This window comes from Metopolophium dirhodum, chromosome 4 (assembly GCF_019925205.1).
Source record: "Metopolophium dirhodum isolate CAU chromosome 4, ASM1992520v1, whole genome shotgun sequence".
Taxonomy (NCBI): Eukaryota; Metazoa; Arthropoda; class Insecta; order Hemiptera; family Aphididae; genus Metopolophium; species Metopolophium dirhodum.
The window spans coordinates 9,745,087-9,763,615 of NC_083563.1; the positions used below are offsets into that span (position 1 = coordinate 9,745,087).

Here is an 18,529-nt window from a genome sequence, read left to right on the forward strand (position 1 = left end):
GCCTGCAATATACCTATGCTGTTTTACTCGACGGGTTTCGCGACATAAGCCATAATAGTCATGTAACACCACATCCCCCGCAGTCAAAGGTCTGTGTGCTTCCAAAACCAAGGAGACCCGCGATGAGGATGTTGTGTGATTTGCGAGAGACGGAAAACCATCCGAACTCTGCAGTTACGACCCAAAACCGACCGCCGCGGTGGTATAAAACAGTCCACGTTGCTTTCGAACGCGTAGGTATGTGTGTGCAGGTACATACATTGGTGAATCGCGTCCGGCGAAATTTTCCGTGGTAATAACCCGATATTCAATGATCATTCTATATAGGTAACCGGTAGCTCTATACATGGTACGCTGCCGCCGCGGGACGACAGCTATATATGACTCCGCGCTGCAGCCGAGACGATACGATCATTGGTCGATCGCGATCGACGACCATTGCGGAGTGCCGCGGCGTCGAACGAAACCGTACAGAAAAAAACAAAACAAAACGAACAATACACATCCTCCTCCTATATAACCAATAATATAATAACGATAAAAAAAGAAGAAAAAAAAAGTAAACGATTTCCATTTATACAGGTAGGTTGCCGCTGCAGCTCCTTCAGCATAACATATATATATATATATATATACAATATGTGTACCTCGCGCGCGAATACGATCGGCTTATAATAATAATACAATTGCAGCATACCCTCCAAACGAGATATATATTTCAGTGCCTGTACCTATATATATATATATCATATTATTATCATACCAGCGCACATCCGCCGCAGTTCAACGATTTCTCCGACAATTTCACCGAGACACAATGCATATAATATAATAATATGAAATATATTATTTACAGTATATATAATATACGTCTTGCGTGTGTAACGAGACGAGCAGACATTTCGTATTCAACAGGTATATTGCACGAAACTGCAGTGATGCAACGGCGGTCTGCGATTATTTTTGTTATAAATATATAAATGTACTTCTTCCACTCGCGCCGATTGCGTAATATTTTAATTCCGCTAAAGAATTTTCGCGCATCAATGATGTGGAGTTTTTCTCCAAATCAAAAACATCTATACACGTTATTCGTGTATTTTACCGATATAATATACTTACCGCCAGCCCGTGGTGAGTGAAAATCGGGTACTGATGTCGGTTGGGGAGGGGCTAACTATAGGCAGTTATAATACAATAAAACATTTTTTATCACTTGGCTCGAGCTACCGCATATAATTAAAATTGCATTAGGTATACATAATATAAGAATGAAATACCGAAAATTCACAAAATTATTTTGCATTTAAAACTTCATTAAATGTTCATTGTAAATAACTTGTTAGGTTTGAAAATGTGAAACAATATCACTCAAAAGTTGTTAAATTAGAGACAATTTAAAAAAATCGAAAATCTGCATGTCCAATGTCCATGTGCACAATTTTACTTGATATGCGTTTTTAAGTTCAAACTGTCTGCCAGCTCCTCCACTATCAGTGGGTTTTTTTCGTATACAACGATTTATTGAATTCAAATAACCGACTATGCAGCAGAAGCAAGATTTCTGATTTTTCTAAATTTGTTTTAAAATAGTGACGGTGAGTTGCCGCTCTCAAAACACTTTCAAGAAAAATAACGAATATTTTAATATTACTAAAAAAATATATATATTATTTTTGATTTAATTTGATTTTAGGGGGCTCGGAAGAGACTTTTGCGTAGGCCTCAGACGTCCGGCAATGTCATACCCATATAATATACCATTTGAGTACGATTGTAGGGCCATTCATATTATTACACCTATTATGAATAAATGTGAGTATACAATACACATCGTCGTTGTCCGTCAATCACCTGCCGCGGTGCCTGTTTGTGAATATAATAATTATGAGGATATACCTACAATAAATATATACTATAATAGTCGGTGAATGTAATTTTAGGCACCTGCAGCGCGGGTTTGATATAGGCACACTCTATGCAAAACGCACGTGGTAGATATCTTGCGAAACAATAATAGAGAAAATAACGTCATGTACCCACGAACGATTATTTTATTAGATAAAAAGTATATTATGTCTGATAATCGTAAATTCGATACCAGACACTATTGCTATAGTATAAAATGTGATGGTAAAAGTAATTTTACTAATTTTTTGATTCTGTATACGCAGTACAATAACCGTAGCTCATAAAAAGTGGTTGTCCGATTAAGCAAATTTAATTTATAGGTATGCACGTAATTATATTTAATAGGTATGGCAACGTTGCACTGTTATTCAAGGACAGCCAGCCGTAACTCATACGCACATAAGGTCATCCCTAATTATTCGTTTCAATGACCCGCCGAAAAATAGCACGATCGTATAAGTATATCAAAAAGGTAAAATTGCGATCAATTGTATTATAATATGTATATGGTTGAAAAATCAGATTAGGTACTTACTTATTTCTGTTGATAAAAACACAAAAGTTGGTACATTATACTTTCTTCACACAATTAGATTGACACAAATTGCAGCAGTGAGTATTCATTTTTTTTTGGTAGACATCTATAAATTCTTGACACATCTCGACATTATTTACTGGTTTTGCTACAGTAGCATAATTTTTAACGATTTTCAAGGATTATTCGTAGGATTTTCGTTACATAAATGGAGCAAAGATAAATAAGAAAAAAATTTCAAACGCTCATATTATTATCATGTTTCTGTATTTATGTTTAATTTTACCTTATCTTTTTACACAAGAAAAATATTAAGTAGCACACAACAAATATAATTATATTACATTAAAAAAAAAATACATCGGTCGTAACCGACTTCGCCAATTTTGCGGTTTAAAAATTTACAATAAGAAGTCTGTAATAATAATAGTCACTAACAAAAAGGATATGTACATGTCATGTAAATTTTTTCAAAATTTTTTTTCAAAACGTGAGCAGATTTTTTTTCTCATAAAAAGTCCGTTATTAGCACCAGTTTTGAAAAAAGAAACCGCGTAGGAACAGTTTTGCATTAAAACACGTTTTGTTTTTGGCGAAATATAAAATGTTTGTACTGGAATTTTTTATTTATCAAATTTTTTTTTAAGACGATACAATTAATATATTTTCTTTTCAAATATTTTACTTTTAGGAACATATTTTTTCGTCTTGAATGCCAGGGTCGGGTACAATATATAATTTATAATAATATGTATTTATATTATATTATAATAATAGATGGATATTATTATTTATTACTATTTGGGAAAACCAATACAATCTACAATTTCTCCGCTATAACTAATGAAAAAAAAACGCTATTTACTCGTTTAAATAATTAAATATTTATAAGTTAAATAATATTATTATACTATTGCACGTTTTCGTATTATAGTTCCTCTATAATATATATTATATTATTATTTTATACATTCCCTAATCAATAAATATATTATGTATATCATTATTATCTATTTATAGTTTAATATACTAAAAATGCCTTATTTATATATAATGTATAAATGTAAATAATTTTCTACAATAACGAAGTCAAATATATATTATTATATACGTATAGGTTTATATATATATTATATTATATACAACATAGTAGAAACGCGTGTATGTGAGTGTAATACGTATGTGTGATGAGTGTGTGTGTGTAGGTGTTTAAGGGGTGGTGGGGATGATTGGTTGGGGTGGGTGGGTGGTAAGGGTTATGCGTGGTTTACTTGACTATCGCCACTACTTGTTGTTCGTCGGCGGCCGACGCTGCTGCCGACGCCGAGTCCAGTCCGTTGACCATTTTCTCGATGGACTTCAACTCGCTGCTGGTCGGCGACGGCTGATTGGCGGTCGTCCGGTGGTGGTGGTGTTGTTGGTGATGATGGTGCTGTCGTTGCGACGGTGACACTGACGACTGTCGCGGCGGCGGTTGCAGCTGTGCCGCCGTTGACGGTGACGGCTGCGGCTGCGACGACTGCGGTGGTGGTGGCAGCGGTAGCTGCGGGGGTGATGTCTGCCGACCGCCGCCGTTGGTCGGCGACTGTAGGTCGAGCGGCGCGGGCGGCGGCGTACTGCCGGCCGAAGAGCACCGGCCCGGCGTCACCGTTTCGAACGCCGAGCCGACGGATGACGGGTGGAGCGGGTGATGAAGGCCGAGGTGGTACGGGTGAAACCGGCCCAGGCCAGCGGCCGCGGCCAGTCCACTGGTGGTCATCTTGAACGGGTGGTTGCCGCCGCCACCGGCACCACCGCCGCCGCCGGCCGCGGCGCCCTGCAGGTACGCCTGCGTGAACAGCGAGCCCGGGTGGTGAGCGGCCAGCGCCAGCTGAGCGTTGAACAGCAAATTGGTGGTGGGACTGAGCGCCGACGGGCAAAGCGGACCTCCCAGGCCTGCAGGGCCACCAGGGTACATGCCTGGATACAAGTACGGCAATAGGTGCGGCGACGTTGGGATAGGTGGTCCGAATGAAACGTTCGGTAATGGGTAGTCGATAGGGCTGTGTCCGGGTCCTGCGAGAACACAAAACGAATGACATGAGTATTGTGGGCAATTGTATAATATTATGTGAAACATTGCCACTAACAATGGCTAATACGATCTGTGTCGGGAGAAATTGGAAATTTTTATTCGACCATTAGTGCATATTTAAGCGGTTATCCATATAAGATAATTTTAAGTGGTTGGTAATAATATATTGACAACATTTGTTGATCATCGTTTCCCAAAATCACGTAAATATTATGTGTAATTTAAAATTTCCCATATTTTGAAAGATTTAAATCTTAAATTAATGACCAGTTCGTGTTTGCTTAAAATATGTTATTTATAACAAATGTTACTCGTGGACTCATAGGGTTGACAAAAAATATGTATTTTTCAACAAGAACTATAGCCCAACACAATAGTTTCGTTTTTAACATTATATTGCGTTCCCTGGATAAAGTCTTTGTGTCTTTAGTACAATACTTAGGTCTTAGATGTTTTAGATAAATATTTATCTTAGTCATGTTTTATTTCTATTAAATTCTTTATTTCCAAAACTAATTTGATAAGGACTTTGTGGGAAAACGGATAAAGAGGGTTAAGCTAAAATCGTGCACTGGACCGTTCTTATACGGGCACCCTCTTAAATATTTTATCCTGTATATACGTTTTGGAAAACAGTAGGATGTTATTATTCTCATGAAACCGTTTGTTTACGGTTGAAGTTCTTCTCTAATAATTCTAATCCATCTTTACTGGACATATTGTAAACATATACATACTTGATATATATATTATACTTATCAGTTATCACGTATGTATACATCTAGCGTATAAAGTTTGAATTAAAAAAATGCACTCTTTAGATAAAATACAGGACAAAACCACATATACTTTTTTAAGGTTGCAGTATCCAAAAACTACACACTTTTTAATGAATGATACACCTTCTTAAATGTGAAGGTACCTATATATTATGTATATTTTAAATGTATTATTTATTTGAAAACAAAAATTAAATTAAATCACCATCAGCTAAGTACTCAGCTATACTCATTACACCTTAGTTTAATAATTTTTCACTAGTTACAATATCCATGTCATCTTCCTTGTGACAATAAGTAAACATAATTAATTTAGAGTGTTAATAATATCACAATTTAAAACTAATTTCTTCGATAATTTTGGTAAAAGGTTTTTACGTGCATAATATGTAGATTAAAAAATAGTGTGCGGTATTTATTAGCTATGAAATGAACCGATAAATTGTGCAATTTTGTCCATCGACCGTAATTTTGTCAAAATCATAAGTGTGCGGTTTTTGAATGCAAACCGAATAGTCTAGTAAAATAATTGTATTTCTTACCAGAAGGACCAGCTGACTCCTTGTCGGACGGTGAGTTCATTCTTTCCCGGCCTGATTCGGAACAACTGCTTTCTTGTTCACTGTCAATTTCCTGCTGGTGAGCTTGTTGGTGGTGATGGTGTTGCAGGAATGCTGCGTGGTGAAGGGCCGGGTGACCGGCCAGGCGTCTCCTCATAGCGTCCTCCAGGAGCAAACTACCATCAGCCAATCCCGAAAACCATGAACCTATATTGATTAAAAAAACGCACTCATTTTAGTAAAATCGAAATCGAACTCTTCGGATTGAAAGGTGTTTGTGATCTGGACTTACCAGGTTGGTGGGGTTGGTGGTGATGGTGGTGGTGGTGGGCAGAAATTGGTGAGTCAGGGTCTCCTCCACCGACTACGTCCAGTGGTTTGTCGTCCTCATGATCTGAACCCGAGGGCTTTTCGTCCTGGCTTTGGACCGTTTGGCCACCGTGTCGTTGAGCCGTTAACATTGCTTGCCTGAAAACACCATTACGTTGTACACATCTGTAGATTGACAGAAAAACAAAAATAAGCTTGAAACGATCTCTATATACGAAATGACTGTTAAACTTTATCGTGTCTACTCATACATATATAATAATATACGATCAAAGAACCGCGTGGTTGAATATTTTTTTGCTCTCTTTTCACGCGAATGATCAATCGACATGTTTATTGACGGAGTTATGTATTTTTTTATCAGTGGTTGGAAGTAGCGTAATACTAGTAGTAGGTAGTTGTTTTCAGTAATGGCACTATTCGCGATGGAAAAAAAAGCATTTATCTGCCCCATAATAGTATAGCCAGTATAGGTATATAAAGTATCAGATAGGTACCTCCTAACCACGACCGACACTCATTAATAATGAGTCATTATACACTACGGAGCAACGTACTTCTTTAACTATCTCACGTCACCCGCTACCTCTTGCAGGAGGTCTGTCGCGTTAAGCCCAAAACGAGTAACGACAAATTACATTATCTCGTTTACCGAATTCTCGTGTATATAATCATATAGTATTATTATTATAGTTTTTTTTTTCACAGTAAGAAAAAAACGTGCGAAAAGGAAATCAAAAAAACGAATCCAGCCAGTCTCGGCGATAACACGACGAAGCCATGATTTCTTTACCATTTTTGTTGGAGATATAAAACACTACCTATGTAGGTTCGCTAATGGATTCGGATTGACATTTGATTACGGTCGGGCGCTACAAAAATAATAATCGTTTCATGGATCCGTATATGGCGCTCCGCCGCCTTACCTGGCGCCAGCTTATAGGTATACACGATATTATTAGTATATTATGGTATATTACGGACGATTACAATTATTATTTGTAAAATCGTCCGTCGTTCGTCTAATCAACGACCCGAATGCGGAGTAAAACAAAAAGAATAACTTGAATTATAGAAATTATATGACATACATAATATTATAATATAATATTATAAGATACGAGAAGAAAACGAGTTGATTGGTCAAACTATACATATTATAATAATTAATAATATCGTTGTTCTTACAAGTTACAATGGTGCAGTGCACAATGTGTGTCGAGAAAACCGGTGTACACAGTACACGAGTTGCTCCTCTCTTCTCCTACCCTCCCGAGGATGATGATATTACAATGACAAAAGTCGTGAAGCTCGATTATTATTCTGATCTTTCCTGAGGTATTGGATTGTGTGGACCAACATCAGCGAACGCCCGACCAGCAGTGTAAATTACACGATGAGGAAACTATGTGCAGCGCGTGTTAAGTTTTTTGTTATTATTTTGTGTCGTGATTAAACAAATGTAATATTTTTCAAAGTCCATCCAATACGTTTCGATTTATTTTATAATTATAATTATGAACGGGCTTGAAAATAATATACCGTGAACACAAGGCCGTGTCGATTATTTTAGGTGTCTGCAGACAAAATATAATAACATTCACGCAGGTTCCGGCGAGTGTGAACAATATTTTATATTATTATACACCACCACAAAGCGCACACAATTGCACACTAAATCATTATAATTATTATTATAGTGTTTCGGTGGAATTCGGAACCAGGAAGTACATATAATGATGACGTAATAATATGTCTATGATATAATAAAACTAATTGTTATCGAGTTTTCCCGCCGACAACGGTGGTGATGGGCGGTCGATCGAACGTCTCTGTCTACAATGTATGAGTATAATACAAACGATTTAAGAAATGCAAATTCTCGGTTGCCTATTTAAACTTGCTTCAGTGAAAATATTGTGTATCAATTCGATACACTATGATACATAATAATAATTCTATATTATTATTACACTAATCGAGCGCGAAGCGTTTAACAGATGCGGACAAAACGACGAAAATGAAGGTAGAAAACGAAAAGATTAATATTTTTTTTTTTATCAATGGATATCAGCGACGGCAACGGCAGCCGCCCGAATAAAAAACAAACAAACCGAGTGGCTCTGCCGGCGGCGGTAATTTATTATTACAATATTTCCGTCGGACGCCTCCTCGGCACCTAACCTATTACACTATATACTACTCCATGCTACGTACATGTAACATGTATTATATTTTTTACGTGCACACGCTAGTACCGTCTCTGTCGTGTATACCATGTTATACCTGCTGCCGAGTCGTTGTTGCTATGCGCCGTTTAGGTGCCTATATTATACACACACACACACGGACGCTTCTTTTAATAATAATAATATAATATGTACCGGTCGAGGTGTGTATAACAACGACGACGACGACACGATATTATATATTAAACAGTTACGGAGTTGGGTGTGCGCGTGCACGTCATGTCTCGGGCGTCGAACGAATTAGACGGTATGATGTTATACCCATAGGTACCGCACGCGAAACCAGGCTTGACCCGACCCGGAAAGCCTTCCAAGCTGGGGTGGTGTGTCCGCGTATATTATTATATGTATTATTGTTCAACGATTACATATATATATATATATATATAGTCGATCGGGGCTAACGACGCGGGGGTGAAGCCATTTGCGTCACGAAAATACATTCAGGGGAGGTGGGGGTAAATATGAGGACTAGGAATGGCTACATGTGTTTTAAAAATCATCCGCCACAGACTATAGTATTGCCAGCCCAACTTGAACACCGAACTTTTGACGGTTTACTTCCAAACATTCGCTGTTCTGAATAATTTTTGTCTTTTTTGGGGCTACGGTAAGCGATGCTTAAATACCTATTATATTGTCTTACTGACACTTGAAATGTTGTATATTGTTCATGAATCCGAAAACCGATGGTAAACAACGGTAAACCGCGCTAACGAAATATATTTATACTACCTATATATATATATATATATAGGCGACGACGCAACTGACAAACGAATCGAGATTTTAGCATTATAGAGTTTATAATTTACATTTTTTGAAACGCGTAATTAAAAACTTGCGAAAAATGAGAACGTTTGCGGTGAAAAGTTCACAAAATGTTATTTACATTTTTTACGTAGTCGTTTATACGTCAACCCGGGTCTTTGGTGTAAACGATAGAACTCGTGTGCGGGTCACGGCACGGCGGCCGAGTATACAATTAAAATGCTCGCGGAGGGTCACGGCGAAATTATACGCGGGCCACTGAAGTAATATCCCCGGGGAACGTTTAAAATGTTTCGAGTTATGCGGTTATATTTTTTTTTTTTTTACCAAAGCCCATTCCGCCCATCCCCAACACCGCTCACCTACCTATCTTATACCGACTGGGGGTTTTCAAACGCGGCGGCAGTATATATTCGTACATAGCATTTTGCACGGAATTAAATGGGCCGCGAACAGCACCCCTCGCCACCCCCCTCCCCCACGATAATATCCGTCGCATTATTATTAGATATATCTGGTGGGCGTCGACTTTTTAAATTAAAAGGCATTTCACGACGACTCTATATACGCTCGCGACCTTTGCGGTGTCATTAGTGGGATCTCCTCTCTTTTTTTAGTGCACGCGCCCGCGTGTAAGTGAATATATATATATATATACACGTTTCTTTTCGTCCTTTCCTTTCAACCCTCCCCTTCGTCACTCTGAACTATCCGTTCGCCCTCTCGCCTCTCTATACCTAACTAACATAAAGGCTAAACTATACATAGTAGTAATAATAATAATAATAATAATAAAAAAAATGCAAACGCACCGCCCGTATAGTAATTCGTGCAGCGCGCACCCGAAACCGTCTCACTCACTTTGACCTTTATCCCGTGACGACAACGCCTCGCATATCATTAAGTCGTATTGTATACATATATATGTATATGAAAAAAGGCAAACCGAACCGACCGACTAATACTAAACTAACTACTGAATAAAAGGGGTGGACAATTGTCGGCGAAAAATCGATAAACGACTAATATACGGCGATAATAATATTATAAATTATAATATCGCTTTTGCAGCCTTCGCAGTACTGTAATAATATTATTATTATTATTATTATTATTGTGTGTGTTTGTAACCTTTAGTGGTTTTCGTTTGTTTTTAGATTTGTATACGTGTGTAGAATTAACTACATTATAGTATTATATTATTATAATAATATATTATATTATATTGTAGTGTAACATAATATTATAATAATATAAAAGCGACGAGTTGCGTTATACGCGGGCGAGCGGCAACAATCACGCGACGGTGACCGCATTGAAATCCACTGATAATAATATGTGTTCAGTGTCCAAAAATTATTTATACAACATAGGTACCTACCTACTAATAAATCATCTCGATCGCGCGCGTCACACTTTAAAAAAAAGCTATTACACGGCGGGTTCGTTATATTGCTCACACGCGACGTGACAGAACGAAATGGTATCGCGTAAAATATTGTATAATATATGTGTGTGTTTGTATTTTGGTATATTATAACAATAATCGTACTTCCGACCGGTGAAAAAATAATAGTAATAATAATGACGATAGAAAAAAATAAAAATGTAAATCGTATCGTTCTGTACACGTGGTTTTTTGTGTTCTTATCGGACGATCGTTTTCACGATTTGTGTATGTATGTGCATAATAATATTATAGTGAACGTGTGCGCTCGTCATATTGTAATATCAATTGAAGGTAATTTCGACGGCGAACAAAGGGGAAACGGTTTTGGTTTTCAAACCGCACTAATGATAATAAAAATACGTACACCTATATTGTCGTCTACGACGATTTTTATGAAGTACAATATTCGTTATTATAACATCCGTATTCCGTAATATTATTATATATGTATCGAGATAGGGTATATTATGTATATTAGACCGTGTGCATAGATCAGAATGCTTAAATGTGCGTAAATAAACAATAATGTTATTTGTACTCACTTTTTTTCTCGTTTACCAGCACCGGTATCTCGGAACCCTTTGGCGAACGGATTGTTGTCGATTTTTAACTGAGTTATCTGTAAGTAGAAAATGTAGGCACGTGTGAGTATACGTTATAACTGCAGTTGACGTGCATCATTGTACGGCGATTTAATTGATCAAACGTCAATCAATCATCCAAGCGCAGTATCATACGCAGAGATTAATAATTATTATATAATTACCTTTTCGTTTTGATACGCCGTAACGGCGATGAACTCGGTTTCCTTGAACACGTACGTACGGAAAGTTGAGTACGGCAACTTGATAATGTCGTTGGCTCTGACTAGATGGAAACGGGGCTGGTATTTGTGCATCGAGTTCAATATGGTCTAAAGAGAGAGACAGACAGAAAGAAAAGATACAATTATATAGATAATTTATTATATTTGAACGCGCGACACGAGGTGGACGCGAAAGGGGCCGTTTGATATATACGCGCGAGGCACCTGATGTGTCGGGACACAGGTGCCGATTGGCCGGAGATAAAAGGCTGTATGAATTATTAAAAACCCTCACATAATATACGAACACGACACATTAACAAAACGCGGAACGACACATCCGGCGAATTTTTTTTTTCACCCCGAAAAATGGTTGTTACGACAATACGTACAACGCATAATATATATTATTATATATAGGTCACTACTACAGTTCGGTTTCACCAAAGTATAATATACATTGTACACAGTTGCCGAAACGACACGACTCGATTGTATTAATTGTGGTCCGTGTATATACAGTAACTAGCAAGCACTAATTAAATACCGTAGGAAAAACAAAAAAAAAAACACGAAAACTTCCCCCGTGCACGGTACTAATTATTACTGTTACTATCAATGTATAATTAATTTTCGAAATACGATTTTTAAATAATTAATAACCGTTGTCGTTTTTTTTTTTTTTTTGAACATTTATTCAAATAGTGCCATTTAGTAATAATATAATACAATATTATATTCGTGACAATTATACGAAACAATTAAATACAATCGAAAACGGACTAATAATAGGGTATTTAAAAACACCCGTTTACGTATATTAAAAGTTTAGCGAATAAAAATAATTACCCGTTCGTATCGTATTATTTGATAAACCTAATTACGGGTTTCCAGTGTATTATATAGTTTTGTCGACCAGCCGACGATCGCAATAATATAATATAACATACATATTATACGACGTCGCACACGCGCAGCACATAATAATACTATAATAATATTATACGGCGTTAAACACGAAAGCAATGCTAATATTATGTATAATGTATTTATAGGACCGTATAATAATAATATGATATAAGAATCGGTCGGAAATCGATAATCGTTTTCCGATTGCGATCGATCACAGCTGCGGCGTGTACGAGTGAGTGATCTCCCACGCCGGACAGAAATAATATTATAACGTATACTATACAAACGTGCAGCCGTATGTACCGATTTCGTATATCATAACCTCCGCCGAATACGGTAGAATCGAAAAAGACAATTTTTTATTATTATTCTCTAATTCAGGGTCACACGTGTGTCGTTTTTCGCGCCATTCCGCTTTTATAATATAATATAGGTACGAGCGTGTAGTATTAATATTATACGAACGCGCACCACCACCGTCGGACGTTGGTGGCGACGACGGCGGCGCCACAAAAGACGCCGGCTCCGACGATGTGTGTGTGCGCGCATATATACGGGTCGTGCTGGCGGTCGCCGGACCGGTGGTGAGAGGAGGAGGAGGAGGAGGAGATCTGACGATATAATATATAAGATATATACGTGTAAACGCGCGAGTCGCGTGTGTGTGCGTGTGCGAGAAGATATGTGTGTGCGAAGGCAGACGGGGAGGACAAGTCTCGGGAAAAGGACTGTACGGTGGAATTGAACAAATCGAACGACATATACGCGCGGTCGTGGAACGAAGAAGGGAACTGGTCGTGACGGTCCACTCGCTCTCTCGCTCCCTCTCCTCTCCGCGTCCCACTGCCTGACCACAGTATTTTTACGCGTGTGTATGTGTGTGTGTGTGTAAAAAGGACTAGACGCCGGTCGTGTCCAATTATCCTTGTATGTGCGTTCCGTTTGACCGGAGACACATGATATCCGTTAACTCCTCCTCCCGCGCAGCGTTCGTCTAAACCGGGACAGCGAGAGCTTTCGCGCAAACCCGAGCAAATAAATGCATAATATACACACGCGATTCTAAAAGTTTCGCTCGTTTCCATTCGCTCCCGGGCTTCCTCCTAGCGCCGCGATGTAAGAAAAACAAAAATTTTACGAAATAAAATCGGTCCCCTTAAACGTACACGTCGCCGAAAAGAATAATATGCGAAACAGCTGGAGAAATGGGACGACGGCGTCGCGCGGATGCCACGGCGATATCCGGAAGTCGCGAGAGTAGGTATAATAACTTACATGAAATATATTACTTATACCTACCTATAAACGGGGCATAAGACCCGAACAAAAGAAAACCCCTCTCGTCGCATTGTTTCAACGAGATAATATTATTCCGTATAGACAGTCGTGCGAAACCCAACCCGTATATACCGACGACGATACGCTATACGCCATGTTATGGCTCGTGTATAGTAAACCAAACGGGCGAAAAAAAAACCTGTGACCGTGTGTATAATGTGTATAATAATATAATATAAACAGCAAAACGCATCGGTCGCCACAGTCACAAGTAGAGGTAGGTATTATATTATATCGTATAATATATTATGTCAACGGATGAGCGGTCCCGGACGATGGCAGTATAATAATATAATATTATAATATATACAATATATGTTTATAATATACCTATTTAATATAAAATAATTGATATGGCCGACGACAATCGTCTCGACCGTCGTCGCGTTTATTATATTCAAATCGGACGCACGCGGACAGACATCATTTGGCGCCACCACCGCCGCCGCATCGTGTTTTTCATTCAACAAGACCTCCGCCGCGTCCGGCACGTTCTCACGAATCTCTCACGGCTGCAGCGGCGGCGCTCGCCTAATCACTCGGGTTCGCCACCCACCTCCCCCGCTGTAGCCCCACAGTGGGCCCCCGAGGCATTTATCTCGTTAAAACAAAAAAGATAATAATATCGTGTGTATACGTATGTGTGTGCGTGTGTAGGTACACTAACTGCTGTATTTTAACCGCGCGCGCGAGAGAGAGAGATAGTTATAGAGCGATAGAAAGAGACAGTTAGATATAGGTAGATAGATAGATAGAGAAAGAGTGACGGAAAGAGACGACGATAAACTCGTTCCGCGTTTTATGCTTGTTTTATACTGCACTATATGATACTCGAGAGAAATATTATATATTATTATTACTATATTGGTATAGTGTAATATTTTACGTACCTCTGGAAATCTGTGGAAACGGTTGATAGGTCTGTTTATGGTCTGTAGCGAAAACTGATTTAAACCCTAATAAACAATAACGGATTCAAGCAATATAATCATTTTGGTATTAAATATTGGTGTTTTGTGTGTGTGTGTGTGCGTGTATGTGTGGTATGTATATAATAATAATTGTGACGGGGGTGACATTAGACATTATGGATAAATATTAAATATTATTCGTAACAAACTCGAATCGTGAAACGGCATAAAACGCGATAATTCGATTGCGCGACAGGCCATTTTCAGTTGACGTGGTTTCATTACTTTTATTAATACATACAATCTGGTTCCACGTACTAATCCCAGTCGCGTACGGTTGTACGGTTGTACAGAATATTGTTCAGGTTTGCCCAAACTCTTTACTATAAACTACAGACTTTTCTTTTTCGCGTTCCCAGTCTCACCGGAGTCGGACTCCCAAGAAATCGCCCTATGTGCAATGTGCATGTTGTGATAAATATTATTCGCTCGAATCCCCACGGATTTTGATAAAAAAAAAATCTTAGATGAAATCATATACACTATAAAAATAACAATAACGATAAAAAAAAATACCTACTACGCACACGTCAACGCGCGATTTCCAGTCGATAAGAGTCTGCACAACAAGTACGAGCAGCGAGACGTATTGATTTGAGGGGGAGGGGGTGAAAACGAACGGACGTCATTATATACCGCGACGCGTCGTTTCCAAATAATAATAAATCGCATAATATTCGAAAACAGTTTGACGGTTTGGTTTTTTTCATTTCGTCTCGGCGGCAGTTGACGCGCGTTGGGGCCGTGTATGGGGGTATTAGCGCGGAGCTGCGGCGGCGGCGGCGGTTGGCGTACTTTCACACCCAACGCACGTAATCCACCGCTACCTCCGCCGTCGGTTTCTCATCGTTTTGTCTCTGCGTTTGACCGTTGCCCGTCGTGTAACGCAATAGTACATCTAATATATATTTATATATATTACGTGTATGTACGCGCGCCGGTGGCGGCGGCAGACCTCGTCTGATTAGTGTGCTGTCGTCGTCGTCGTCGTCATCGCCGTCACCGAGTATTATACCTCCATACCGTTGCTATATATATATATAGGTACAATAACAATAATATGTACACGGCCGATGCTATATACGACCAGAGTGTGTGTGTGTCTTCGCATTCGTTTTCGGCCCCGAGACTCGGACGGCGACAAGACACGACTCGCGGAGTGCTCCCCACCACTAGGGTATATTATATTCTGACGACATCACGTACCCATGTGCAATATTATTACGCGGCGAAACATAATTTAATACACATATTATATAGGTAGGTAGGTACACGCGCGTATAATAATGATATTGTACGCCCATATTACATTATACGCGATTCGCGTATTATATTATATGCGTTATATATACGTCGACGGAATGCGAGACGAACACGTGAATAGATTTCGCGGCGGCGGCGGCGACGGTGCAGGCGGAATAGATATCGTTGTATTATTATCGCTATTATATTATTATTGTTATATGACGTGTTCTTTATTTTACAATGAGCCGAAGAGGAAGGGAGATAGATATTGCGCGCTGCATACAACACTATAATATAATATACTACACGTGCAGGTTTTTGAGAGAGACACCGGGCGGCGCGGCACGGCGGACAAAAAACAAAAGGACCGATCCCAATTATAAAAACTAAATAAAATAACGTGTATACGAAAAGAAAACGACCGAGACGACGACGGCGACCGGGTAAATATATGCGTGTGAACATTAAGGGGCCGCACCTCGGACGAAAGAACAACAACGACCGCCACTGCCGCCGCCGCCGCCCGGTTGTTATCACACGACTAATGACACCTACTGCTGAGGTAGCCGAGCTGCGACGTCGTACGCACACACACACACAAGACACAAGACACAAATATTATACATACACGAGAGTACTAAAAAACAATAAGAGGGTCCCGTGTCCATTAACACTGGCGTTATTTATTGGCCGCATAAATATCGTTCGGGTGGCCTTTATCTCTGTCGTGCGCGTGTGTTGGCGTGCACGAGGCCTCGTTTCGTTTTATTGTTATTAACGCGCGCGGGTCCGGTTCGGGACGATGCACGAAGACGACGGGACGTCATGCCCCGCGCGCCACACTCGTCCCGCGGTCGTTTCCCCAAAAAAACAATAATAATAATAATGCGTATACACTATAAAATAATATAAAACCCGGGGAGAAACACGGGCGCTGAACCAGAGACCGGTGTGAGTATGTTAGTGTGAGAGAGAGAGAGAGAGAGACAGAGAAAGAGAAAGAGAGAGAGATAGAGAGAGAGAGAGAGAGAGAGAGAGAGACTAAGACAGACGGAGATCGAGAGATAAACGACACGTATATTAATCGGCTGACGACATCGCGAGCCAGCTAGAGGACCGGGTGCAGCGCCAGTAGCCGCGTCAGTGTGTGTACCGGCAAGTATAACACGTGTACACGTTTCGGTCGTTATATTAATTTGAATAATATTCCGGTAACACGGAAAACGTTTTCCGCCGGTAAAACGACGAGCCGTCCATCCAAATGTTATACGACGATAAAATACCTGTTCGTAGTGTGTGAATCATCCACATCGCACAAGCTTCCGTCCACCGTCAATATAGAGGCGACGATTCCGAGACATAGTTCGCCTGTCGATGTGATCGCGGAGAGTTGTTGTCGGCGGACATTATACGAAAATAGTATAATACTGTGCGATGAATATACAACGCGAATCGTAAAAAAATAATATTTCACAGACGCTGCACAACGACGACGATGATGTTTTTACGTTCGTTTTCGTATTACCATTATAAAATTTTAGTCGTCCGTGAGAAACACGTCTCTCGCGGCCCGTTTTCGGCGCTCGTTATGTTGCGTTATTATTATTAAAGGTACACAGAATATGATATTATTATATATTCGTATGTCGTCGTCGTCGTCGTGGCCGCGCATAATTGGCGGCGGTGTCGTAAAACGACGGTACATAATATCACACGACCTGACGGTGACGACCGCGGCGGCATAATATGCGCAGCAATATAGGTGTAGGTACCTAAATATAATATATACATAATATTATTCTATATTATACACCTACATAATATCATTCGTATATGTATACCGTGTTCGTCGGACCTAGCGGAGACGGACGTGATACAACTTTTCCACATATTATTATTATTATCATTATCGTCATCATAATCATCATCGTCGTCGTCGTCCGGGCGCGCGTCGAGGCGCCAAAAGAATTAACGACGCACGTACGTGTAATAATAATTGGACGTGTATAGTATATCGCCCCGCAGTCGTTTTGCCGTGCACCATTCAATTAGTGCGCGCTTGTGTGTGCAACCGCTGCACCAACCGACGAAAACAAACACCGAGTCCGACTCGGTCCGGTTCGCGCGAGATTTATTTATCGTATTTTTTTAACCCCTTTCCGCCTCCATCTCCGACGCCGCCGCAGTCGGTTCGCCAGTCGCGACGCCGCCGCCGCCGCCGCCGAAGCCGTCATCGGGCGCCACGATATTTTCTCCGTCTCCGCCGTCGTCTGCACAAGTACGAAGACGCGTTTGTTAAAATAATAATATTATACTATATGCGTGGCGTACAGGTACGGCGAGTATGGGTTGACGTGTGTGTGCGCGCGCGCGCGCGTTTTCGAATTTTTTTTTTTACATTTCGTTCTCGTACTATACACGCGTAGGTAACCAGGTACCAATATAATAATATATTATATACGGTCGTCGTCGTTCGGTTACGCCGAGGGGAAAAAATCAATTTTATATTCCGTTAAAACGCGACCGGCGAGGTCTTCATTTAAATACAATGGGGTTAAAAACAGATCTCGTTCTGCGAGACGGACAGACGATTTATTTT

At 39.8% G+C, this 18,529-nt stretch overlaps 1 protein-coding gene across 12 annotated transcripts in view; it reads right to left on the reverse strand.

Moving 5' to 3' along the window:
- Positions 1-2,694: 2,694 nt before the first annotated feature.
- The window catches only part of LOC132943917 (optomotor-blind protein-like), a 52,405-nt gene continuing 36,570 nt past the window's right edge, over positions 2,695-18,529 (reverse strand). For 7 of the 12 annotated variants that reach the window (XM_061013067.1, XM_061013075.1, XM_061013068.1 and 4 more), the window contains 6 exons: positions 14,605-14,670; positions 11,426-11,572; positions 11,202-11,278; positions 6,152-6,354; positions 5,842-6,066; positions 2,695-4,501 (listed from right to left, as the gene is read on the reverse strand). In XM_061013067.1, coding sequence (XP_060869050.1) covers positions 3,714-4,501; positions 5,842-6,066; positions 6,152-6,354; positions 11,202-11,278; positions 11,426-11,572; positions 14,605-14,670 — 1,506 coding nt within the window. In that variant the 3' untranslated portion in view covers positions 2,695-3,713. The remainder of the gene's footprint in view (positions 4,502-5,841; positions 6,067-6,151; positions 6,355-11,201; positions 11,279-11,425; positions 11,573-14,604; positions 14,671-18,529) is intronic. The other 5 variants (XM_061013070.1, XM_061013076.1, XM_061013071.1 and 2 more) reach the window with 3 other exon arrangements.